The following is a 24484-nucleotide window of genomic DNA, read 5'->3' on the forward strand; positions in this document are numbered from 1 at the left end:
ACAAATAGTTTGACGTCTTTTTTTCCCTATTTGTATCCCTTTCATTTCCTTTTGTTGCCTGATTGCTCTGGCTAATGTTTTGAGGACTATATGGAATAGGAGTGGTGAGAGTGGACAGCCTTGTGTTATTCCTGTTTTTAAAGGAAATTATTTTAGTGTTTCTCCACTGAGTATGATGTTGGCTTTGAGTTTGTCATAAATGGCCTTTATGATGATTAGGTAAGTTCTTTTGATTCCTAGCTTCTCCAGCATTTATTCATGTGAATTGGTGTTGAATTTTATCAAAGGCCTTTTCTGCATGTATTGAGATGACCAAGTGATTTTTGTCCTTAATTCTGTTAAAGGATGAATTACATTTATTGATTTGCCTATGTTGAAACAACTTTGTATTCCTGGAATGAAACCCACTTGATCATGGTGTATTGTCTTTTCTGATGTGTTTTTAAATGGTGTTTGCTAAAATTTTATTAAGGAATTTTTCAACTAGTTCATCAGGGATATTATTCTGTAGTTTTCTTTCCTTGATGCATCTTATCTGGTTTTGGCATCAGGGTTATACCGGCTTCTAAAAATGTATTTAGGAGTGTTCCCTCTCTTTTAATTGCATGGAATAATTTGAGAAAGAGTGTTAGTTCTTTTTTAAAGATCTAGTAGAATTCAGTTGAGAATCCATGAGGTCCTGGGTTTTCCTTTTTTGAAAGGCTTTTAATTACTGTTTCAGTTTCATTAGTTAGTATTGGTCTATTTAGGTTTTCTACATCTTTCTGATTCAATTTGAGTAGGTCCATATGTGTCTAGAAATTTGTCAGTGTCTTTAAGATTTTCCAGTTTATTGGAGTACAAATTTTCAAAACAGGTTTTGATAACTCTCTGGATTTCAAAAGGGTCTTTGCTGGTATTTCCTTTTTTTATCTCAGATCTTGTTGATTTGCTTCTTCTCACTCTTTCTTTTGGTTAGTTTGGCTAAGTGTCAATCTTATTTATCTTGTTCCTGTCTATTGTTTTCTTATTCTCAGCTTTATTGATTTTGGCTCTGAACTTAATTATTTCCTGTCTTCTACTGGTTTTAGGGTTAGATTGTTCATCTTTTTCTAAGGCCTTGAGGTGAAGCATAAGCATATTTATTTGACAATTCTTTAATTTTATAATGGTGCTATAATTTTCCTCTTAGAACTATTTTAATACTGACGCAGAGATTCTGATCTATTGTATCTTTTTCTCTTTTTTCCTAAGAATTTCTTAATTTCTATTCTTATTTCTTCTTTGATATTTTCTTCATTTAAGAGAGTATTGTTCAATCTCCATCTGTTTTTGTGGTTTCTATTATTTTTCTTGCTTTGATTCTAGTTTCATTCCATTATTATCTCATAGGATACATGGGATATGTTGATTTTTTTTTTTTTTTGGTATTTGCTAAGATTTTTTTCATGGCCTAGAATATGGTCTATTTTGGAAAAAATTTTGTGTGCGGTGGAGAAGAAGATAAATTCCGCTGTTATAGGGTGGAATATTCTGTAGATGTACATTTGATCCATTTGATTTATAATATTATTTATGATGCACACATGGAAATAATTTTTTAATACTTTTTTATAACTTTATTGAATTTTTTACTGTGGTGCTGAGGATCAAACCCCTGCCTCACCCATGCTAGGCAAGTGCTCTACCACTGAGCTACAGCCCTAGCCCCAGAAAGAATTTTTAAAAATTGTAATGAAGAATGAATAGTGAAGGACACTTTTCCATTGAATTAGACAAAATAATTGATGACATTGGGTGGTTTTTGTGTATGTCAACAGTCTTTCTTTTCAATTCTTCTGAGTTGTATACAGATAGAGAGAGCAAAGGGTGGGGTTGTTTAGTCCTTCCTGTTTTTGTGTTGCTCTCTGAGCTGCCACTTGGAACAGCCTAAGATTGAAGCTGTTTGATGTAGTATGTAAGACTCAGCTTCCCTTCTCACTAGTATGAGGTGGGGTGGGTTAGGACAAACTGTCAGCTGGTGTTTTGTCCATCTGGACCAGTTTGGTGCACTCCCAAGGAACTGCCTCTGCAGCATCCTGTGAGGGAAGTTCCAGCAGGTAGGGCTGAGGTCTCATTAGGCCTCATGGGCTTTGTTGGCTGGGGCTTCTTTGGAAAGACTAGATGGACCCACTTCTAGATTAGACAACAGCCAATGTCATCTGCAGGTCTGGTTCTCAAGACCCTCCCAAAAATCCAATCATGGGACATGGGGTTGCTGATCCTTTACTCACTGCTGCTCAAGAGCACTGTCTTCTCTGGTCTAGTCCTTTAGTGTGTTCACCATGCCAGCTCAGACTTCAGCTGGTCACATGAGCTGCCTGAGACAAAGGACAAGTGAATTGGGCTCCCTTTGCCCTGGGTGTAGTCACTGTTTTACTCACTTTCCATCTGGCCCAGCCTAGGTCCCCGGAAAGCTGTGTGCAGGACATTGTGACTTGCCTCATCTCTCCGTAACCAGTTGAAATATAGAGCGTGCTTTTCAAGCATTAGCATGCAGTACAGCCTCTGGATCAGTTAAGATTAGGTAGCATTTTTGATCTCAGGTTTCTCTCTATGAAGACTGTGTTCTGCTCCCTCTGTCTGTGGTGAATCTGCATAGGTGGTGGGGCTGCCAGGTCTGCTCCAATGTATTCCTTCTTGTTCAGTTACTGTACCCAAATTCCTGAGTCCCTGAGCCACTTCAGTGTCTAATGTTAAATTTTATTGAAATTCCTCTTTTACCCACCTTGTTAAGAAGCTGTACACCTGTTGCTTTGGTCCCAGGCCACTGTTGTGGGGTTCACACACAGAGACATGACACCAGGGTGGTTAATAAGAGTAATGTTTATTTTGTGCCAGGACAGACTGGGTGGATTTTCATCCAAAAGCCAAGCCCCTATTGCAGCAGGGATTTGCCTTATATAGCCACTGCTAGTCTCCCTTTCCCCTCTTACATATTAGCTCCTTTGCTCCCCTATATGGGAAAATACACTTCATGTGGTTATTCTATAAGGAAGTTTTGACAGAGCTGCACAGGCCCACTGGGGTGTTGGCAGAGTTGCACATGTGCCCTGAGTGTTAGCAGAGTTGTGTTTGCATGCTTAGTGTGCCACACTGCCTTTCTTTGTTCTGGGGAACACATGCATACCTGGTTACTAAAGGTGCCACATTGTTCAACAGAGTTGCATGTGCACACATCTACTAGCTGTGCTGTGCCTCTTGTCTTTGTTTGAAGAGGGCTCCTACCACACCAGGATGCAGCTTAGGAAGTAGCTTTCCTTTACTTTGTTATCTCCTGTCTCCTCCACCATCTTCCATCTCCTGAATAAGTATAATTTGTTGTGAAAGTGCTCAAATTATATAGGAAACCAGGTCGATTATATACTTTCTTTTAATTTTAAATATTATGAACACTTACCCTGAAGCCTTGTATGCATTGCCACCATGAGGATGAAAATAGTTTAGGCATTTCTCTATATGCTACTGATCAAGATGTTGGAAATGATGTGCAGCATCAGAAGATCTTGTACTCACTTCTAAGATTTATTTTCAACTAATTCCTCTTTCATTTATTCTGCATGCATGTGTGTACACACAGAGATAAAAAAGGGGAGAAGGCATTAAGCTTGGTACTTTCCCACTTAATAAAAGTATCATCCTAACGAAATAAAAGGATACAGGAGAATAGACATGTGACATTGGCTAAATTCTTCCTAGTGCTAAATTCCTAGTCATGAAGGTTTTTATATTTGAACATTTCCTACAGGTCTTCAGATGGAATGGACAGAGCTTTGCATTGCAACAGAATCTTCCTGTCCGGGGTGTTTTGACCATGGCCTTATTCAACAGAGGCAACTCTTTGTTCTTAGCAATTTCCCAGGCTAATATCAGGCTACATGCCCTTTTATTCAGATGGTCTGGCAGCACATTTATTTACTTTGAAGAAGTGTCAGTCAGTGGAACGACACAAATTGAAGCTTTGTCTTCAGGAGATGATATTTACTTAATTTTTGCCAAAAATACCTTTTTAGGTAAGATGACATGGTGTTTATAATGCAACTATAGCTATTACCCAAATCGTCCAGCCTTCATAATGTTTGTTTTATATGAAAATGCTCTTGTAACAATTTTTTTAGGTAATCCATAGACTATTTCTTGAGGGATAATGTTAATTATCAGGTATAAATGCAATTTGAGGAAAAAATAAGCATTATGCCAATACTCTTGTAGTGCCCTGAACCACCAATTTAAAGTTATGTTAAAATAAAATAAGGGGTGGTTGGGTAGAATAGAATGATCTATGAAGATTTCATAGACAAGTGCAAACAGGTAACTTTTTATCTGAATATGTTTGGGGTGTCATGAATAATTTATAGTACTAATAAAAAGTGTTCAGCAACTTTTGACAATATTGTTTCAAAAATGTTTTCTAAATAAGAATATGATTTCTTTTGCTTACCAAAAATTTAAAAAAAATTTCAACAATGTTAAAAAAAAGAAAATATTTTGCTTCTTTTCTTTCTTTATGGTTGGGTCATGGACAATAGCTAGCTAGCTAACTAACTAAATATATATATATATACTTCGTGTGGTAAATGCAAAGACATTTGAAACATTATCTAAAAAGTTATGTTTTTGTTGAACTAAATGGATTCATATGAAATTTGTTTCTTAAGTTAGAATTACCATTTTGTTATAGTCTTACTAGGCAATTTTGCCATTTTCTTTCTGTAACTTTTACTTCAAGATTTGATTATTACTCTATTGTTGTAGGAGATCAGAATTCCATTGATGTTTTCCTCTGGGAGATAGGACAGTCTTCTTTCAGATATTTCCAATCTCTGGATTTTCCTACCGTTAACAGAATTCATTCCTTCACACCAGCCTCTGGAATAGGTAAGGACTTTTCAACTGCTAACTAGTCATCCTAAAGGCAGTGTGAAACAGGATTATTTGAATCTCATTGAATTAGACATAAAATTGTCACATTCCAGAGACTGGGTATTTTAAAAAGAGTATAAAATCAGTGTCTGTACAACAATCTTCCAGAAGTCCTAGAATTTCAAAAGGCTCCTTGAGAATAAGTGACTAAAATATAGGGGAAAATGTTAATGAAGAAGAAAGATAGGATACTTCTTTTGTCTCTTGTCTCTTTTATTTAGAGAAAATGAAAATGACATTAAATATATATATATATATATATATATATTTAAATATGAAAGTATATATAAGAAGAGAGGAAATATTAGCATTTAAGGATTTTTTGAAAAGTCAGAAAGTTGGATATATGTGTAGTATATCTGCTGTCTGGAGGAATCACTTGGGCAGGCTGTAGAGAAAGAGAAGCAGCTGAGTCCAGTTGCCATGTGAGCTGGTCAGGTTGCCTTTAGGGAAGGTGTCAACAGTATAGGGAGAACACACAGTTGGTGAATCATCATGTATGCTGCTGAGGTGCCCAGAGGAACTTGGAAGCCAAGGCCAAGGGGCTACACAGGGTAGTCCAAATGAATCACAGTCCTGCTGTTGGATTGAGACATACCAATTCCATATGAATGAAACAGCACACTTTTACTAATTAAATATTATATGTAAGTCATTGTTATGTAGATATGAAGAATTCCCTAACTTCATAGTCTTAATGTCTGAGTAGAGAAGCAATAAAAAATATGAAGACACCAGTGAATAATGGATAGAGAGATTGTTAGAGGGTTGGATTTCAGAGATATTGATTTTTGAGGATAATCTAACTCACAAAAGTTAAAATGTATAAAGTAAAGCATATTGAGAAGACTGGAGGATTTGGTGCAAATATAGGAGACAGTCTATATTTGCAGTTTTTCTCTTAGGTGCCTGACTGCTTTTTCTCTGTTAGGCTTTGTGACTGTCACCCTAAGTCACCTCAACACTGACCAGGAATCACAGCTTATTTACCTCTCATTTCTTATATACACACACACACACACACACACACACACACACACACACACACGTCACTGCATCCTGCATCTCGTTTCCGTGTTTTCCACTTCTTCCTCCTCAGCCCTGCATCCATGATATATTCTCCCAGACCCCGCCACTCTCCATCTGGACTATGGTATGGCTTTCAGGTCTCTAGACTTGTCTTCATTCTACTGTCAAAATCCTGTGCCTGCCTGTTTTCTCCTTATCCCCTCCTCAGATTATCTCTTTACATTGTCCACACACTGATGCAAGTCCTCTGTTGCTGCACTCTCTTATGATATACAGCTTGATTGATTTTCGTATTTGCTCAGTATGGATTTGCTGAATAAATTATGTTTCTTTCATCATATACTTGTTTGTCTTTTTTCAGTTGTCCCTTAATTTTGTACCTTTTAATTTTTGCTTCTCTTATACCTCAAGTTTTCAAATGGCTTAACTGTGTCTACTTGAGGCACTTATTATTATTGAAAATAGTTGTCTAATAAATTAAGGATGAAGTGTGCTGCCTGAATGGGCCATTAATTAAAGTTATAGAATTGCCTTTAAAGATTTTTTAAAAATATAATAGGCAAACTTTCTAAAAGAATTTGTGGGAAATTCTGCCAGAGGTTTATTAAGGGACCCATTGTGAGGTCTCTTTATTTCTTTTGTTTCTGTGACTTGAGGTTGTGGAAGTATGAAAAGATTGTAGGTAATTATTTAGAGAGGCTTATTATAGATCCCCTGAAAGCTGAAATTATGCATTAAAGAATGTTCGGGGGCTTTCTTATTTTGTATGTGTCAAATATTTTATTAAAAATATTAGATTGCTGCCATGACTGTGAGGATCACATATTTTATTCTGATTAATGACTTGACAGAGATTATTGGGTAGTGATTGAGTTCTTTATATGGAAGGGGAAGAATGAATATAACAAAGACTGCAAGGACATATAAACTCATATTCCCCTTTACCCTTCTCTTCTTTATTAGTTAATAGATGTATTTTACATGCCAATTATGTGCCAAGCATAGAGGTAGAACCTAGGGAAACAAGGGTAAGCAAAATTATATATAGTCTGTCCTTATCCTGAAGAAGTTTAGCACATAGTAGGGAAGAGAGACATCATATGTAGCATACAATTTTCTATCCATAAACAGATAAAAAGAATGGAATATTGTACTTTCATAATACAAAATGGGGAAAAACTGACCTGGTCTAAAGAGAGAACCAGAAAACTTTCTTAGTGAAGAATTATTTAGCTGAGAACTATAGGTTGAGTAAGAGTTCATGAGACAAAGAATTGAGCATGATATGGGCTCCAGGCAAAGGCAGCAGCATGTACAGAGGTCAGGTGGTGATGGTGAGTGGTGCTTTGAGGGAAGGACCAGGAAGACCAGTGTGACCCAAAACGGGCAGGGAGGAGACAGTAGTGTGGGGTGTGACCAAAGATTAAACAGATAAATCATATGAGGACTTGAAAGAGTTTTGTCTTTCTTCTAGAAGTATTGGGGTACTTTTTATGAGAAGGTGATGAAGAAATATAGGGAGACAAGTTAGAGAGAGAGGGATGCGGAGGGAGGGAGGGAGGAAGAGAGAGAGAGAGAGAGAGAGAGAGAGAGAGAGAGACTGTGTGTTTGTTTTGAAGGGGAGCTTTTTGCTGTCATGGTAGAAAAACTTAGAGGCTACTAAGAAAAAGTATTTGAAGACACTCTGGAGACACATACTTTAGACTAGAGCTAGCTTGGAAAGTGGTAGGTGATGCAGGTGGAAAATAGGTTGGTGATGCAGGTGGAAAATAAGTTGGTGATGCAGGTGAAGTAGATTGATTCAGATATCTCATGAGTGAAATCCGGAAGAGTTGATGGTCAACAAGATGTTTGGGGTAGGTGAGAGAGAGGTTGTCAAGAGCCTTCATTTCTGCAGGTAATGGAAACATGATACAACAACTATCATGGAGGTGACATGGGGGAGGACTGGGCCTTTCTGGGGCAAAGATAATGAATTCGGTTGGGATATATTGAGTTTGAGATGCCTTTGAGTAAATATTACTGGTTGGAGTTTAGAAGAGAATCCTTAGTCACAGATAAACAATGGAAGTCACTAAGTACAGAGGATCATTTTAGTATAGGCTGAGAGAGAATGGTCTAGGAAGAGACTATGTAGTATGAGAAAAAGAACTCAAACTGAACCTTGTTGAACTCCACTTTTTAAAGGGCTGGTAAAAGAGTATATGTGGGTAAGGGATTCAGAACCTAAGGAAATCTATAGCCTTTAAAGACTGAATGTTTATTATGTTCCAGGGCCTATTTAGCACACACACCCCCCCCTTTTAAATCTCACTTAAACCTCAAAGCTCTGTATACTGCTTGGAAGGCCCCTTAACCCTCCTTTCTTAGTCCCCCAACTGTTAGCTTCACCAAAACTATGACCTCTGGACATCATCCTTTTTGGAAATCATCTGGAATAAATGGTTGCTCTCTTCATCTCTGTTTAGTCTTCATGAGAAGTCCAGGGCACATGGAGGTGAAGAGACTTTCATCCTCATTTGGTCTGTACATCCTGTAGACCACACGAACCCTGATGTCTAGGCCAGATGCCCTGTCCCACCTCCCTCAACTCCCCACATGCTCCCATAAGGCCCTGTGGAACAGATAGACTGTTACCTCAGACCTTCCTCAAAATCTTCCCTTCTCCTTACGCTGGAACTCAGTTCTCTCCTGATGTTGCTGCTTCCTCTGTAGCTCTTCCTGGCCACACTGTCGCTTACTGTCTTCATTCTTAAAGTCTCACATCTGTAAATGTTAAGAATACTTACTTTCTACCATTCAGTACTCAAACTTCTCTTTATCTACACTTCTTAAACTGTCTTGTCTGGTTGTCTTTCTTTGAGATAACTTCTGCTTTTTTTTTTATTGTTTTGCTAAATGGAAGAGTATGAGTACTAGTTACACTTTCATGTCCCAGAGTAGAGATTTAAGATTTTTTGTTATCAATTCTCTGACCCAATTTCATGCTTTTGAAATGTTATAAATGTTTACTTTCTGAGGAAATACTCATTATATGTATATATAGATGGCCCTTGACTTAAAATGGCTGTGCTTAGGATTTTCCGTTTTTGACTTGATGATGGTGTGAAAGTGATATATATTCAATCAAATCCATACTGTATATTTTGAAATTTGACCTTTTCCAAGGCTAGTGATATGCAGCATGATTGCAATGCTGGGAAGCAGCAAGGAGTGCAGTTTCCAGTTGGCCCCATAATCACGGTGCAAATAGCAGAGATTGCATTCTGTGCGGTGTACTGTAGTCAACTCGTTATATGAGACATTCAATATTCAATTATAAAATAGACTCTGTGTTAGATGATTTTGCCCAACTGGAGGCTTTTTCTGAGCACATTTAAAGCAGGTTAATCTAAGCTGTGATGTTCAGTGGGTTAACAGTATTGAATGCATTTTGACTGATGCTATTCTCAACTTATTATGGATTTATCAGGACATAATTTCATTGCAAGTTGAAGAGTATCTGTAAGTAGATTTGAGCACCCATATTTTTAATGTGAACATCTCATTATCAACTTGTTTCCTATTCATACCAATCCAATTGAGAAGTGAATAGGGAATATCTGTGAAGGTGGAGAACCCAAATCAGTGGAGCTTGGATCACTCTAGTTTTGATCTTGGTTGAGACTGTGTCAGCTAAATTTGAGGGCTTTCAGATCCATTTGAGTTTTATTTTTTTCTGAATATCTCCAGTTTTATAAAGCTTTATGCAAAATATATGGATAGTTAAAGATTCATGTGTGTTAATAAGACTTTTCTTAGTCTTTCACACAACATTTACAAACTATAATAGTACTTAAATTAATTGCTGTAAACAAATATGGTCAGTAGTTCTTGATATGTAGGAGTAAGGATATGGGGTTTACCACTATAACTTATGGGCTAACAGTTTAGAAGACCCTTATGCTTTCTGGTCCCATGTGCTATTTTAACACTCAATCAGTTTTATTTGGGAGTTTATGTTCCATTGAGTTTCTCTAAGTGCTGGAATTTGGATGTTTCTATATGGACCCCCTACCCACCTTGGCCAGTATTAAGCCTCAAGATTGTTTAGTATTATATACAACATGTATGCCCTCTTCCTTCCCAACTTCTGTAGATACAAATGTGTGCCATTGCTTTGAATTTAATAAAAATACACTTTTCTGATAACATTTCAAAAAGCATTGGCAGAATATACTTTAGGAGTCATGAATTTGTTCATACACTTTGGCCTAATAACCTTGAATAATTTATCTATTGAAATAATAAAAATTCTGTCTTTACTTAATATTGAAAATGAAATGTAAAACAACAGATAGCCAATGTATGGAAATTATTAAATATATCTTGAAGATCAACCCTACATATTATTATCTATGCATTAAAATTATGAATTTATATATTACACAGCAACATATAAACATATAATCCTGTGTAAAACTATAAATATGGGATAAAATTCTTAATTTAGATTTTTTATATAATTTTTTTACTATTTATAACTGTCAGATATAAATTAATATAGTGACTAGAGAGGAAAATATAAAAATTAAAACATTTACTGGTGTGATTATGGATATTTTTTACTTTAAAAAAATTACTTATAGGGGCTGTGGTTGTGGCTCAGTGGTAGAGCACTCGCCTAGCATGTATGAGGCACTGGGTTCCATCCTCACACCACAGAAAAATAAATAAATAAAGATATTGTTTTCAACTACAACTAAAAATATATATATTTTTAAAAAGTACTTATAAATAGATATTGAGATAGATTTAAGAATACAAAACCCATGTGAGTGCTACCAGACAGTGTTTTCATTTCTCTTAAATGCATGTGGGTGCATTGTCCAGCTGGATTGATCATTCCACAGCACTCATAAATTATTATTTATATTTAGGTACTTTTAGAAATGGCATTATATTTACTTAATTTGAGATGTCCAAGTGGAACTTTGGGAAAAGTCTTGCTTTGGAAATGGGGGAGACAGTGTATGAAAGAGTTCACTTTTCACCCCAGATGCCTTTTCTTCTTTCTTGCAGTCCACATACTTGTACTTGGCCAAGAAGGGTCTGCTCTTTACTGCTGGAATTCAGAGCTGAATCAGTTCTCATTTGTTCTGGAAGCACCTTCTGCTCAGGATGCATATTCTGTTACAGTAAAGTCCCTTAATTCAAGCAAGAATTTAATTGCTGTTGTGGGAGCTGCCCAGTCACACATGTATGAGCTGGCCTACATCTCCAGCCAGTCTGACTTTATTCCTAGGTAGGTCCAACACTTATGCTAGGTGTCTGTATACTCACTAAAATTTCATATGGCATCAAATTTCTAAGTCTCAATGACTGAGGAATATATAAAATAGAACATAGAGATGTTATCCATATCTCTAATATGAATTCTATGAAGTTCTTCAGTACTATATACATAATTTTAATTAAAACTTTATTTATGAAATGTGATTCTCCCAAAACTTTAATATTACTCAGTGTAATGTGTTTCATGAGTAATCTAGTATGTGTGTATTTTAAATTTGTTGTCGTTAACTTATTTTATGTACGCTTCTTATGCTAGTTCAGGTGAACTGATATTTGAACCCGGGGACAGAGAAGCTACAATAGCAGTAAATATTCTTGATGATGTAGTTCCAGAAGAAGAAGAATCCTTCAAAGTTCAGCTTAAAAATCCCAAAGGTGGAGCAGAGATTGGTAGCAATGGCTATGTGAAAATAACTATTCTGTCTAATGATGATGCCTATGGAGTTGTTGGATTTGCTCAGGTAAAGATACTAAGGATTTTATACTCGCAAGTCAAAGTGATTTGTTCATTCTCATTTATAAATTAGGACTTTTCTGCACCTGGTGAGTGAGTCATACTCCCTGCAGCCATTCTCTTTTCCTTTGCCATGGCTTTACCCCCTGTTCTGCATTCTAAGGTGAATTCTTCTGGCATCTTGGAATTTGCTGTCTTACACCATGGGGCCTCTGGATCAACTTGTCCTAATTTTCTTTTGTAGTTATTCTTTTTATTTCAATTTGAAATTAATTGTTCTTGGTCCAGGAGTTTGGCTCTGCTGTTAGCCTTTTTACCAGAGGGCAATGATGAGACAGACTCTTTAATACACTATACACTGTGTTGTGTCATACATATCACATAAAATTTTATTATTGTGGGGAGGATGGAAGAGAGATATAACTATATGTGCATTGCACACATGCAGATATCTTGTCTTGAGGAAAACCAGCCATGCTAATCTTTTTAGATATATTCCACACGCAGCCTTTATCAGCTTTTGCCAGTGAGCAAAAGAACAGCCATTCATGTTGCATCATGTATTATATTTGCTAGGTGTATTCTGACTTTTGAACTAGAGTTATATCTACAGCTATTATCTCTCTTCCTCTGAAATCTTCTACATATCAGGAAAACTTAATTTATATTAGCTTAAATGTTAAGAGCATGTCCACAGAGAAAGAAGTTGGAGATTGTACTGTGTCAATAGAGGTCCTTTCCCTTTCTCTACTTTGTTAGTTCAAAATGGATCCTTCATTGGTTGTTTGAAAACTGATATTATTATTTGGGCTACTGCCTTTTATTCATGTCTAGTTAGGGACAGAAAGATACTTTATATCCCATTTTGATTAAAGAAGAAATTTCCCAAAGCCTCTCAAAAACTTCTTATCTCTCATTGACCAGAACTGGGCAACAAACCTGATCAGTTGGTTTTTCATTTATTCCATAAATGCAGCAGATATTTAATAAACACTATGTTCTGGATATTCTGCCAGATGTTAAAGATGTCAGAGAATGAAACAATAAAAATCTCTCTACCTTCATTATCCTAGAGGGGATCAAGGAGACACTGACAATAGGCAAAGATACAATAAAACATGTACTATATCTGACGGTGCTAGTGCTGTTGAGAAGCATCTGGCAGAGAAGGCATATGGAGCATGAAAGAAGGGGTGTGGGTTGTAGATAGGAAATATAAAATAGAATGGTCAGGAAGGGCTGTATGGAGTTACAGAAGGGCATAGGCCTGGAGGGGTTGAAAATTGAATTATATTGACATTTGGGGTAGTAACAGTTCAGACAGGGACCCATTACCAAGAGGAGAGGCCTGCAGTGCCCTCTTGTCCTTATAGAGCAACAAGGAAGTCACTGGCTACAGTCAGTGTAGGAGGGGGATATAGGTCCAGGAGGCTAGCCAGGGGCCTGTGATCCCAAGACCATCCATAGTTTTGATGATTCACTGGGAGCACTCGTATACTTAGTGTTGAATCATACTCATAGCTATGATTCATGAAAGCAAAGGATACAAACTCAAAATTCTCCATGGGGAAATGCTCATGGGCGAAGTCAGAGGAAACCAGGTGTAAACTGCCAAGAATCCCCTCCCAGCAGAGTCTCACAGGACATACTCATTTCCATAGCATCCAGTTGTTATAACATGTGGAATTTTGCCAACCAGAGGCTCACTAGAGACTCAGTGCCCAAGGTTTTAATTGGCAGTTGGTCATGTAGTTACCATCTGCCTGGCACATACCAAAATTCTACACTTCCAGAAGGAAAACAGATGTTAGTTAATCACATTAATTGTACAAATAGCTTGGGCACAGGGAGCAACTTGAGAGCTCTGGGAATAGAGAAGGGTGTGGTGGTGCATATCTTATCATTCTCTCAGGAGATTAAGGCAGGAAGATCAAAAGACAAAGATTCTCCTGGAGATCCTCTCTAGAAATAAAAAATACAAGGGTTTGGGGCATAGATCAGTGGTAAAGTATCCTCGAGTTCATCCTCCAGTACCAAAAACAGAAGTTCTGAGAATGGTGGGAACCCTCCTGAAATTCATATTCCCAAACACTAGCTGAGGACCAGCCTGTGAGCTGGCCTTTTTAGGGACAACAATCAGGACTGCTCTGTCAATATTGTTGTACACAAGTCCCTTATTTAGCATCGTACTGAGTTTGCCCTCTTAGAAGCCTTTGGAGGGGTTAGGGTAGAAGAAATGTGTGACCTGATTCATTGTAAAAAGAATGCTCTGACTATAATATTGAACACATACTATGAGTGGGAAGGACACTCCCACAGGAGTGTGGAGACTATTGCAGTAATTCAGGAGACTATTGCAGTAATTCAGCAAATAAGCAGAGCTATGGGAAGCATGAATGTACCCTTCCCCAAGATATGAACAACTGTGAGAGGAGCAAGTTTGGGGGATGTAAGATGACAAGCTTTGGACATTCTAATGTCCTCAGTCAGTTGTTTGCAAGGGTGCTTCAATGATCATGTCATTGCATGTGGAGGGGTACAGAACATTTCCACAGCCTTTGCAGGACAACAGACAAGTATGTAGAGCAGAGCTGCATTACTGGGACAAGAACTCTCATGTTCTGCAGCGAGTGTCCATCTTCTTACCTTGAAGCTGTTCTGCAGATAGAGAGCACAGACTATCCTCAATTGTATGGGCACGGTAGATTCCACTTTAGGAACCTTGTTTCAAAATTGTCTAAAGACACTAAATCACTGTGATTTCACCATGCCAAGGTAAGTACCCTGGATTCCTTTAGTCCTTTCAGAATTTCTCAACACAGCTCTTTTTTGTCTGGACAGTCTCCTTTCAAGATGAGGTGTAATAGATGACAAGAATATCTTGAATATTTCTGGCTGCATGAAGACCTCATTTAACTAACCTTCCTTTATGGAAAATATAGAGCCAGAGAGGATTTTTTTTTCTTTTAAAAAGGCATTGTCTTTTCTGAATAAATTATATGCATATTTTAAAATCAAAGCATTTTCTTCAGGAATGTTTGCCTTGAGCAAGATTTTATTACTCTGTAACATCTGTAACAATTTGTTAAAATGCTGTGTGAAGTATCACTGTAGGATAGGATCTTTACTGAAATTAGCATTCTAAATAGAAGCTTTCATAAGCTTTAAGAAATTAATGGGGGAGTCTCTTTTCAGATTATCATAGTAAAAAGACATGAAAAATCTTACTGGAAAGAAAAAAATCTTTAAAACTCCATATTTTTTTCTTATTACCCTTGAGAAGCCAAGGATATATTGTAAGAAGGGATTATCTAAAATATTCATTTGAAGGAAATTTCATTAAATGGCTGGCAAGAGATCTTCTGTTGTGTGTTCAGTGAAGAATATTAAGTCACAGAGGTACAAATTAATCTGGAAAAAAGGTAAGAGGCTAGGAAGCATAGGTGAGAAGAAAGAAATTCTAATATAAAGCAAAGGAAGATTTCTGGCTGATAAAATAGTTGTAAGGTTTGTGAGGTAGATATGAAACACCATGAACAGAAATAGGTTAGAGGATGTGAATTTAAGCATAGAGTTACATTTGCAAATTATTGGAAGGAGCACCTTCATTCTTATGATGTGCTGCACTGGGGTGGGAGCTGGAGACCTTGTAGGTCCAACACATTTTACCATTAGGAAGAACAGACCTAGATGGATTGCCAGACCTTACTCTGGGGGAAAGGCTTCTTGCTCACCTGACTCCATGTCCTTTCCATTCTACAAACTTTTTACATGTTATAAGTACTATTTTATAAAAGAACATGCTTTCTGATTATCAAATTAATAATATGTTCACTCAAAATTTGAAAAATATAGAACAAAAATAAAAATAATCCTATAAAATTAAATCTTTATTGACTAGTATTTTATTTACTTAAAACTGTATGTTTAAAAATAAAATCATAGTCATCTTACTTTACTATTTGTAACTGTTATTTTAATTTACTGTTTCACATTGCTTATTACCATGAAATCTACAAAAGCATAATAACATGAAATAAAGAAAAGACTATATTTAGGTGATTTCAAGTCAATCCTTATGACTTTTGGTGTATTTTTCAGAATTCATTATTTAAGCAAATAGAAGAAATGGAGCAAGATAGCCTGGTAACCTTGAATGTTGAGCGCTTAAAAGGCACATATGGCCGTATAACTGTAGCATGGGAAGCTGATGGAAGTATTGATGATATATTTCCTACCTCGGGAGTGGTATGTAATGTTCAAAAATTGTAGAAGACACATACAAATTATGATTACTGTTGATATATGAGACCAGATCCTGCCTCAGTGATGAAATGTCAACACTGAATTCTTACAAATTACCACAGAGAGAAATACAATTTGAGGTTAGTTTTGTTGCTATGGTTATTGTTCCTTTTTTCTACAAAATCCAAATTATCTGTAAATAGTTATCCCTCTTGAGGTTCAATATATCAAATTTTTAGTATTACATTGTCAGAAAGATAAAGCCACCCAAACTGTGGATGGAAACATGTTATTAATGTTTAGATAAAATGGGGAGGGGGGCTGGTAAGTAAGAATAAGCCTGGGTAAAATAATCAACCTTCTGGAAAAGGTATATCAATGTGGTATAATTATAGAGGTTGGGAACCATGGGAAGAAGGTTTATTTGAGTTGCATTCATAAGAAAAAGAGGAAGAGAAGAAAGTGGAGGGGGAGAAGTTGATCTGTGGGCAGTTATAATTGAAGTTGATCCTGTGGGAGAGTTCTGCAGTCAAGCTGATCCTTTGGAGTCATTCCAATTTTAGGGCTGAACCATTGGCTTCCCCATTTTTGTAGTTCTTTACTTCATGTCACCTTCTAGTGGGACATAATCTTGGGTGAGACATTTGCTGGATGTAAGGACCATTCCCAATGAGGAGCACAGAAGCTGTTGTTCCCAGCAGCTGTGGGGTTGTATGTCCCAAGAAGAGATGTGGGTAGAGGATCACATTAGCATTAACTGGAGGACAGTATAAATTTGGAGCTCAGGTGCAAGAGTGGAATCAGGATGGCCACAGAAGTAGATGACTCACAAAAAGAGGTTTCAGGAAGCCTCTTGTCTGATGTGCAAGATGGGTTGTCTCCTTGGCTTGCCTTGGGTTTTATAGATTAGTCAAGTTTTTTATTTTGTTTTGCCCAAATGCTTCTCTGAAGAATTATTTTTAAAAAACTTTTATGGCAATATCCCCCAAAAGGAAAATTGATTATTATAGTCCACATTTCTAGTTTCATTTATTTTGAAAGGTGAGTGGAATTTCAGTGTATTAAGAATGTTATAGCAGGGCTAGGGTTGTGGCTCAGTGGTAGAGCGCTTGCCTAGCAAGTGTGAGGCAGTGGGTTCGATCCTCAGCACCACATAAAAATAAATAAAATAAAGATACTGTGTCCATCTACAATTAAAAAATATTATAAAAAAAAACTTTAAAAAAGGAATGTTACAGCAAATTCCATTGAATTTCATATTTACTTTATGCAAGCTACCAAGACTCTAAGTCATATTTCTGAATTACATATCTCCAATTAAGATTTCATACAAAAGCATGATTAAAATTATTTGTAATTTAGTGCATAGTATTACCCAAAATGTATGCTATATTATTGAAAGAATTAATTATTTTACTCAGGAATAAGAACTTTTTTTCTGTAAAGGATAGATAGTAAATATTTTAGGCTTTCTTAGCCATCTGTTCTCGCTCACAACTAGTTTGCCTTTGTTGCACAGTTGTGCTAGATGATATAAAGTAGACAATGTAGGCAGTCATAGACAACATGTAATTGAATAAGTTTGGCTGTGTTCCAATAAAACTTCATTTATGAAAAATGGATTTGGCCAGTAGGCAGTAGTTTTCTCACTCCTGATTTTATTAATAAAGCTCTTGGGTTTATATCTTCCAGTGCCTTCCCTGAGTGGCAAGGTGCATGTCAACAGGGGTAGATGCATAGGCTTGTAATACCAATTTGAATAATTGTGGTTTGTAGCCATATTGTTGGAGAGTGGGTATGAGGTGGGCATAATGGGAAATAGCATTCAAGAAGCTGACAGAATTCTGGTCAACAGGGACTTCAGATGCCTTTTAGCAAATTAGGATCTGTCTCCTTAGACAATGGAGACAGAGAAGGAGAGAGATGCTATGATTTGTGTTTTTTTTTTTTTCTCTCTCTCTCTCTCCCTCTCTCCCTCTCTCCCTCTCCCACCCCCCCCTCCCTCTCCTTCCCTCCCTTTCTCTCTCTCTCTTTCCTTCGGTTGATTCATTGTTAAGTGTTGCTTCTATCTGGAGTAGCAATCCTGACAAAAATTCTATAGAGAAAAATGTTTAAGCTGGCATGCCGCCTTCTTTTATTTTTATAGAACTTTACATGTGTTATCTAGCAGATTTTCAGAAAGACTTTGTACACTAAATTAGAAAGAAATATAAGCTCCAGGATATGACAACTTGACTATATGATTTATTAGCTTAGGTTTAGATATGGTTTACATTTTCTTTTTCCTACCATTCTTATTTTTAATGTAAAAGCTATTTATTTGTATAATAACATATTGTTGCTAAACTCTTTGTTAAATTGTATCATAATTGAAAGAAAATCAAACTTTTTAATATCCTTCCTGCAGAGTGATAATGACAGGATAAATAAAATCTTTCTCTAAAATTTTAGATTTCATTTACTGAAGGCCAGGCACTGTCTACAATTACTCTAACTGTTCTTGCTGATGATATACCAGAGTTATCAGAGGTTGTGATCATAACACTAACCCAAATTGCCACAGAAGGGGTTGAGGACCCATCAAAAGGTGCTACTATTGATCAGAAAAGAAACAAGTCCGTGATAACTACTCTGCCCAGTGACTCTCCCTATGGCCTCGTGGGCTGGCATGCCAAGTCTCTCTTCACCAGAGTAGCAGAGCCTAAAGGTAAATTCAGTTACATATTTTTCAGGCTTTAGTAAAAAGTGAATTTACTTTTGATGCTTACAAAAAATGCAAATTTCTATTTTTATATGACTTTTCCAATTTGACAAGTCATAGCCATTTTTGTTCTTCAAATTTTATGATCATGTGACTACTTAGCAATAAGGTTTTTAAAAATACTTTCAATTTTTAAAAATATACTATCATGGTAAAAATGTTAACAGTTTAGTGAAGTCATTGCAATAGAGGTAACTATTTTTTATTTGAGTTTCTCTTCATTGTTTGTTTTCCTCACTCATATTTTCTCTCTACATTTTTAGTAGTTGTATGGTGCACTGACAACATAGTGAGAAGCACATCGTATCAATGTATAAATTGCTTAACCCAAAAGATTAGTGAGAAAAAATTTTATCCTGTGAAGTGTACATTGGTCAGTCCTTGTTATTTTTCTTTTAAGTGCTGAAATCTTCACCTAAATAACTATTTGTATTGTTGGATAAATATAATTTTATGGATGAAGGTCATTTGATGTATTTTAAAAAAGGGTTAAACATAATATGTATTTAGAATATACTGTGAGATGATTCTAACATTTTCAGATAACAGTGTGGATATCCAACTTTCAAATATCTTTCATTGGAAGAGTTCATGGGAAAAAAATGACATGTAGTATTTCCTGGGTCTTTATATTTCCATGCGTTCAGAACTGAAACAATAGACTTATGATAAAATAAGCCATTTATTTTTTTATTTAACACACATTTTTGAAATACCTAGCAATTGCCAGGAATCTCACTGTGGAATTTGGAAAGAAAGACACAGCATTAGTCATTAGAAATTCATAGACCTGCAGGTGAATATTGACAGGCATTTTTACTGCATTTTATATGACAAATTAATTTTTAAAAAATCTAAGAAATGAAATAAAGTGTAGGTGTTGTGAAATACTTTGAACCTTGAGAGAGACACCTCAGTATATGAACTTCAGTATATGCTCAGAATGAGCATTCCATAGAAACATTGCCTTTAATCTTGAACATCCCATGGATCACTCTTATTCTAATGAATAGTCATTAAATGATGTCTTCATGTATCTCATTATTTATTTTCAAGAATATTTTAAACATATAACCTCTTTTCAACTTTACATATGCACTTCCCTAAGACTTTCAGCAATTTCAGTATGACATGAACAACACAGGAAGCTACATGTGGAATCAGAGCTGAGGGATTAGACAGAATGCTAGGAATGGATGGTGATTTTCAGCACAACTTTGGGGACAATGCAGACAAAGCACAGAATACGCTTTGGGAGTATGTACTGTATTTGTTTTACTTGTTTGCTTACCTGTTTAAAAGGATAGTGCAGAACATTCCACTGTGAGTACTTGAAACATCATTGACAGCAAACAGAAAAGCATACTGACTAGAGGCATGTTTGTCTCATAGAGAACATCACCAATCTGCAGTTGTACGTTGTTCGAGATAAAGGGTTCTTTGGGGACATTGCCATTCACTTGAAGGCGAAACCCAATTTCTCGCTACACACAAATAATCAAGCTATTGAAAATGAAGATTATGTACTGCAAGAAACAACAATAATAATGAAAGAAAACATAAAAGAAACTCATGTGAATGTTGCCATTTTGCCAGTAAGTATGGATGGCAATAAATATGCTAGAAAAGAAAAGAAAATGCTTGCTTTTCAATGTAAAATTGTGATGTTCTTACAGGTAAAAATCATTTTTAATGATCCTTTTAATAAAGAAAATGTGAGTAATTTTTCCACCTAAATAAATATTTAATATGAATAAATAAATATTTTATAACTAGCTTACAAAAATGACAAATTTGAATGAACTTTGAAACATTGTATTTGGATTAATTATTTGCCTGATTGTCTGTACTATTATGTTGATTGTTTAGTTGTTTAAACTAATATCTGAAAAAATGAAACAATTTAGTTATTTTTATTGTTGGTTTGATAGGGGAATAATTTCATTTCAGGATACAATTACTTGAATCCAGATTAATATTCAGATGGCTTAGGTCTAGTTTTTGCTCTGTATATCTATATTTACATATTGAAAGAGAGAGAGAGAATATGCAGAAAAATCTATAATGATGCACACACAAAAAAACTGAAAGTGGCAATAGTTGTATTAATGTTATAATTATTGGGGCTGGAAATATAGCTCAGTGGCAGGACACTTGCCTAACATGTGGCAGGTTTGATTCCCAACACTATGCATTTAAATCAACTAAGGTATTAATAAATAGTACATTGTAATATTAATAGCACTATATGTTGATTATTATAAATGTCTATATTATTAGTAAATGTCATTAGTTTTCCTGCTAGTGGTGACTTCTGAAGAGGACTGTCTGGGAAAGATACAGGAATAGTGTAGGAAGGTGGTTTCCTTTCCCTTTCTACATGTTTTCTTTTTATGTTTTAAAATTTTATTCCATGTTCAAAAATAAAATAAAAACCTTTAAGAATGAATTAAATATAGTATTACATCTAGATTTACAGGTCTAGAACTTTCATTTTTAAAGGAAAAGTAAAATTTACTAAACTTCTCTTGGAATATTATATATGAAAGGCATATTCAATACATGTTAAAATTGAGGGATAGGTCAGGCATGGTGGTGCACACCAGTAATCTTAGTAGCTTGGAAGGCCGAGGCAGGAAGATTACAAATTCAAAGCCAGCCTCAGCAATTTAGTGAGGCCCTAGGCAACTTAGTTAGACCCTGTCTCAAAATTAAAAAATTTTAAAAAAGGGCTGGGGACGTGACTCAATGGTTAAGTGTCCCTGGGTTCAATCCCTGGTACCTCAACAATAAAATTTGTGGGATAGGTTTTGAAAACTTATATATTTGCTAATGAGAATGAGCATTCCATAGAAACATTGCCTTTAATCTTGAACATCCCATGGATCCTGAAGTTGTCAGTGAGAAAGTATACAGTTGAATATGAATCTTTGTGTGTGTGATAGAGCTGCCCATTCATGTAGATGAACTCATTTGTTCTCTACTGAAAAATATCAAGTTTCCAATGCAAATTAAATATTTTTCTTTCAAAATTAGCTGGGAGTGATGGTTTATTCTTTTTGTAATTGTTTTTTTAAATAAATGACAGCAGAATGCATTACAATTCTTATTAAATATATACAGCATAATTTTTCATATCTCTGATTGTATATAAAGTATGTTGACACCAGTTCGTGTACTTTGGGTGATGATGTCTATCATATTCTACCATCCTTGCTAATTCTTGTAGTCCCAGCTACAAGGGAGATTGAGGCAGGAAAATTTCTTGGGCCCAGGAGCTCAAGACTAGTATGCTCTACATAGAGAGACCTCATCTCACAAACACAACCAAAAACAGAAAAGCACTATTTCTTTTACCCCACCTCCCAGGATGATGCTCCTGAGTTGGAAGAAGGATTTATCATCATCATCACTGAGGTAAACCTGGTGAACTCTGACTTCTCTGCAGAGCAGCCAAGTGTACAGAGACCAGGAATGGAAATAGCTGAGATAACGATTGAGGAAAATGATGATCCCAGAGGAATTTTTATATTTCATGTTACTAGGGTGAGTTGAATTTCATATATTTATAGTAATGTAGAAGCTCATCCCTGATGATTTGTTCAGTGTTTTTGTATTTTCTGGAAAACAATTGGCTTTGCTTGTAGGTATTTTAAAATAGATGAACAGCCAAATTTGTCTTTCAAATTAATTCTTAGTTCTCTTTGACCAGCTCAAAGGATTCATCAAGTTTATTTTTTGTGAAATTTCAGAGTAAAAGTTCTAAAGACCTGTCATGCCTACTTCCGTTCTATTAACTTATAATTTGAAGAGTGAAGTATGAGATAAAAGTGGAAGCAAAAAAGTTACAAGATGATGATTTAGGATAGTTGCCCCTTTTGTCTTACTTTTCAACATGTGTTCTTTATTCAAGGATGTTGGTGGAGTTATTACTGCTCATGAGGTGCCTCCACCCTTGAACATTCTTCAGGTTCCTGTAGTCCGGCTGGCTGGAAGCTTCGAGACAGTAAATGTTTATTGGAAAGCAATACCAGGCACTGCTGGCCTGGAAGACTTTAATCCATCTCAAGGGATTCTTGAATTTGCAGATGGGCAAGTAAGTTTGTCATGAACATGTTAGTATTTTTTGATTCTTCTTCAAGAATTTTATAGGTATCTACCAAATGAGCATGCATTAATGATTGCCAGTTGTATTGTAACTCTGAATGTTTCTGTGTCAAGTCAAACACAGATATTATTAATAAATGTGGGCCTAAGAAGAGAAATTTAAGAAGCAAGAATTACACCCTTTTTTTTTTTTAATACTGGGGATTGAACTCAGGGGCACTTGGCCATTGAGCCATACCTCCAGCTCTATTTTGTATTTTTTCTTTTTTTAGAGTCAGGGTCTCACTGACTTGCTTAGTGCCTCCCTAAGTTGCTGAGGCTGGCTTTGAACTCATGATCCTCCTGTCTCAGCCTCCTGAACCTCTGGGATTATAGGCACTGTGCCTAGCTCACCCTTTTTTGAACTTCCCCACCTGATTCCATTAAAAACCAAAAATTCTAAAACAGGATAATGATTGACTTAGAGGTGCCTGCAGTGTATAAAAACCTACGTGATGAACTTGACTGTATTTATGATCACAAATGCTTTTATTCTATTTCTTATTTTTAATAAAGGTTAAGGACAATTTTTTCACAATATTTTTTATTTTATTTTTATGTGGTGCTGAGGATTGAACCCATATCTCATGCATGCTAGGCAAGCACTGTACCACTGAGCCACAACCTCACCCCCTCTATTTATTTCTTAATGTTTATAAATGCATATTTTAATTTAGAATTTCCAATAAAAATTTTAAATATTAAATTAATGTCCCAAATTTCCTTTATTTTATCAAAACCTGAAAAATGAATGACATTCTAGACGTAGGTCTGCCAAGCTTAAAAATTACAAAATATTCCCAAAGTATTGTAAATTTTCTAAATTGGGTGTTTTGTAATATATAAGAATGAGATATATTTATAATATTTTCCATGAAAAAGTGGAAAAGGCATATGTACAACCATGAAAATATTAGTAACTTCATATAGCAGAATCTATAGGTAGCTTTATTCTTGCCTTGATAAATCTGCATAGTATTCATAAACTTATTGGTTGCCCCTAGGAGCTCAGGAAATTCTGTTAAAAGATAAGCATGCAAATCTACATTTTTTTTACACATAGAGACCTATTATAGTTAATGTTTTTGAAATCGTGAGTATTTGGTTTCTATTATCAGATTTAGAACTTTGCATCATTTCCTATTAACATGGAGGAGGAAATGTTAAGTACATGAGATTTTTACATTAAAAGCAGAAACTAAAAATTGATTTTTCACCAAAGCAACCTTCTAACTTTAGTTATGTCATCAGTAGTAATTCTGAGCACATAGTTGAAGTCTCATCATTTTCCAACATCCTTAGTATCATCCTGATCCTTTAAGTCCACATCAATATGGAAGACAGTCTGTATCCTGCAGTACCAATTTGAGGTGCACACATTTTAATGCGCTTCCATTTTAGCATTTGATTTTGTTCAAGCTTTCGTTTATCTGAGTGTGACATCCAGATTTCTTGCTTCTCCTTGTTGTTAAATTAAAGGTTTTAGGTAGAAAACTTCATTTTCTGGTAAAGATGTATATCAAAGTATTGGAATTTACCTGTGGCATACAAAAAGAGACTTTAAATATTGAATA

General features: G+C 35.7%; 1 protein-coding gene across 1 annotated transcript in view; it reads left to right on the forward strand.

The window, feature by feature from the left end:
* The window catches only part of Adgrv1 (adhesion G protein-coupled receptor V1), a 509007-nt gene that overhangs the window by 118696 nt on the left and 365827 nt on the right, over window positions 1-24484 (forward strand). Inside the window, exons 49-57 of the mRNA XM_077795043.1 lie at window positions 3767-4031; window positions 4774-4896; window positions 11032-11254; window positions 11561-11765; window positions 15860-16006; window positions 18455-18710; window positions 20157-20359; window positions 22134-22310; window positions 22678-22860. Of these exons, the coding sequence (XP_077651169.1) occupies window positions 3767-4031; window positions 4774-4896; window positions 11032-11254; window positions 11561-11765; window positions 15860-16006; window positions 18455-18710; window positions 20157-20359; window positions 22134-22310; window positions 22678-22860 (1782 nt within the window). The remainder of the gene's footprint in view (window positions 1-3766; window positions 4032-4773; window positions 4897-11031; window positions 11255-11560; window positions 11766-15859; window positions 16007-18454; window positions 18711-20156; window positions 20360-22133; window positions 22311-22677; window positions 22861-24484) is intronic.

Source organism: Urocitellus parryii, chromosome 1 (assembly GCF_045843805.1).
Source record: "Urocitellus parryii isolate mUroPar1 chromosome 1, mUroPar1.hap1, whole genome shotgun sequence".
In the NCBI taxonomy this organism is placed as follows: Eukaryota; Metazoa; Chordata; class Mammalia; order Rodentia; family Sciuridae; genus Urocitellus; species Urocitellus parryii.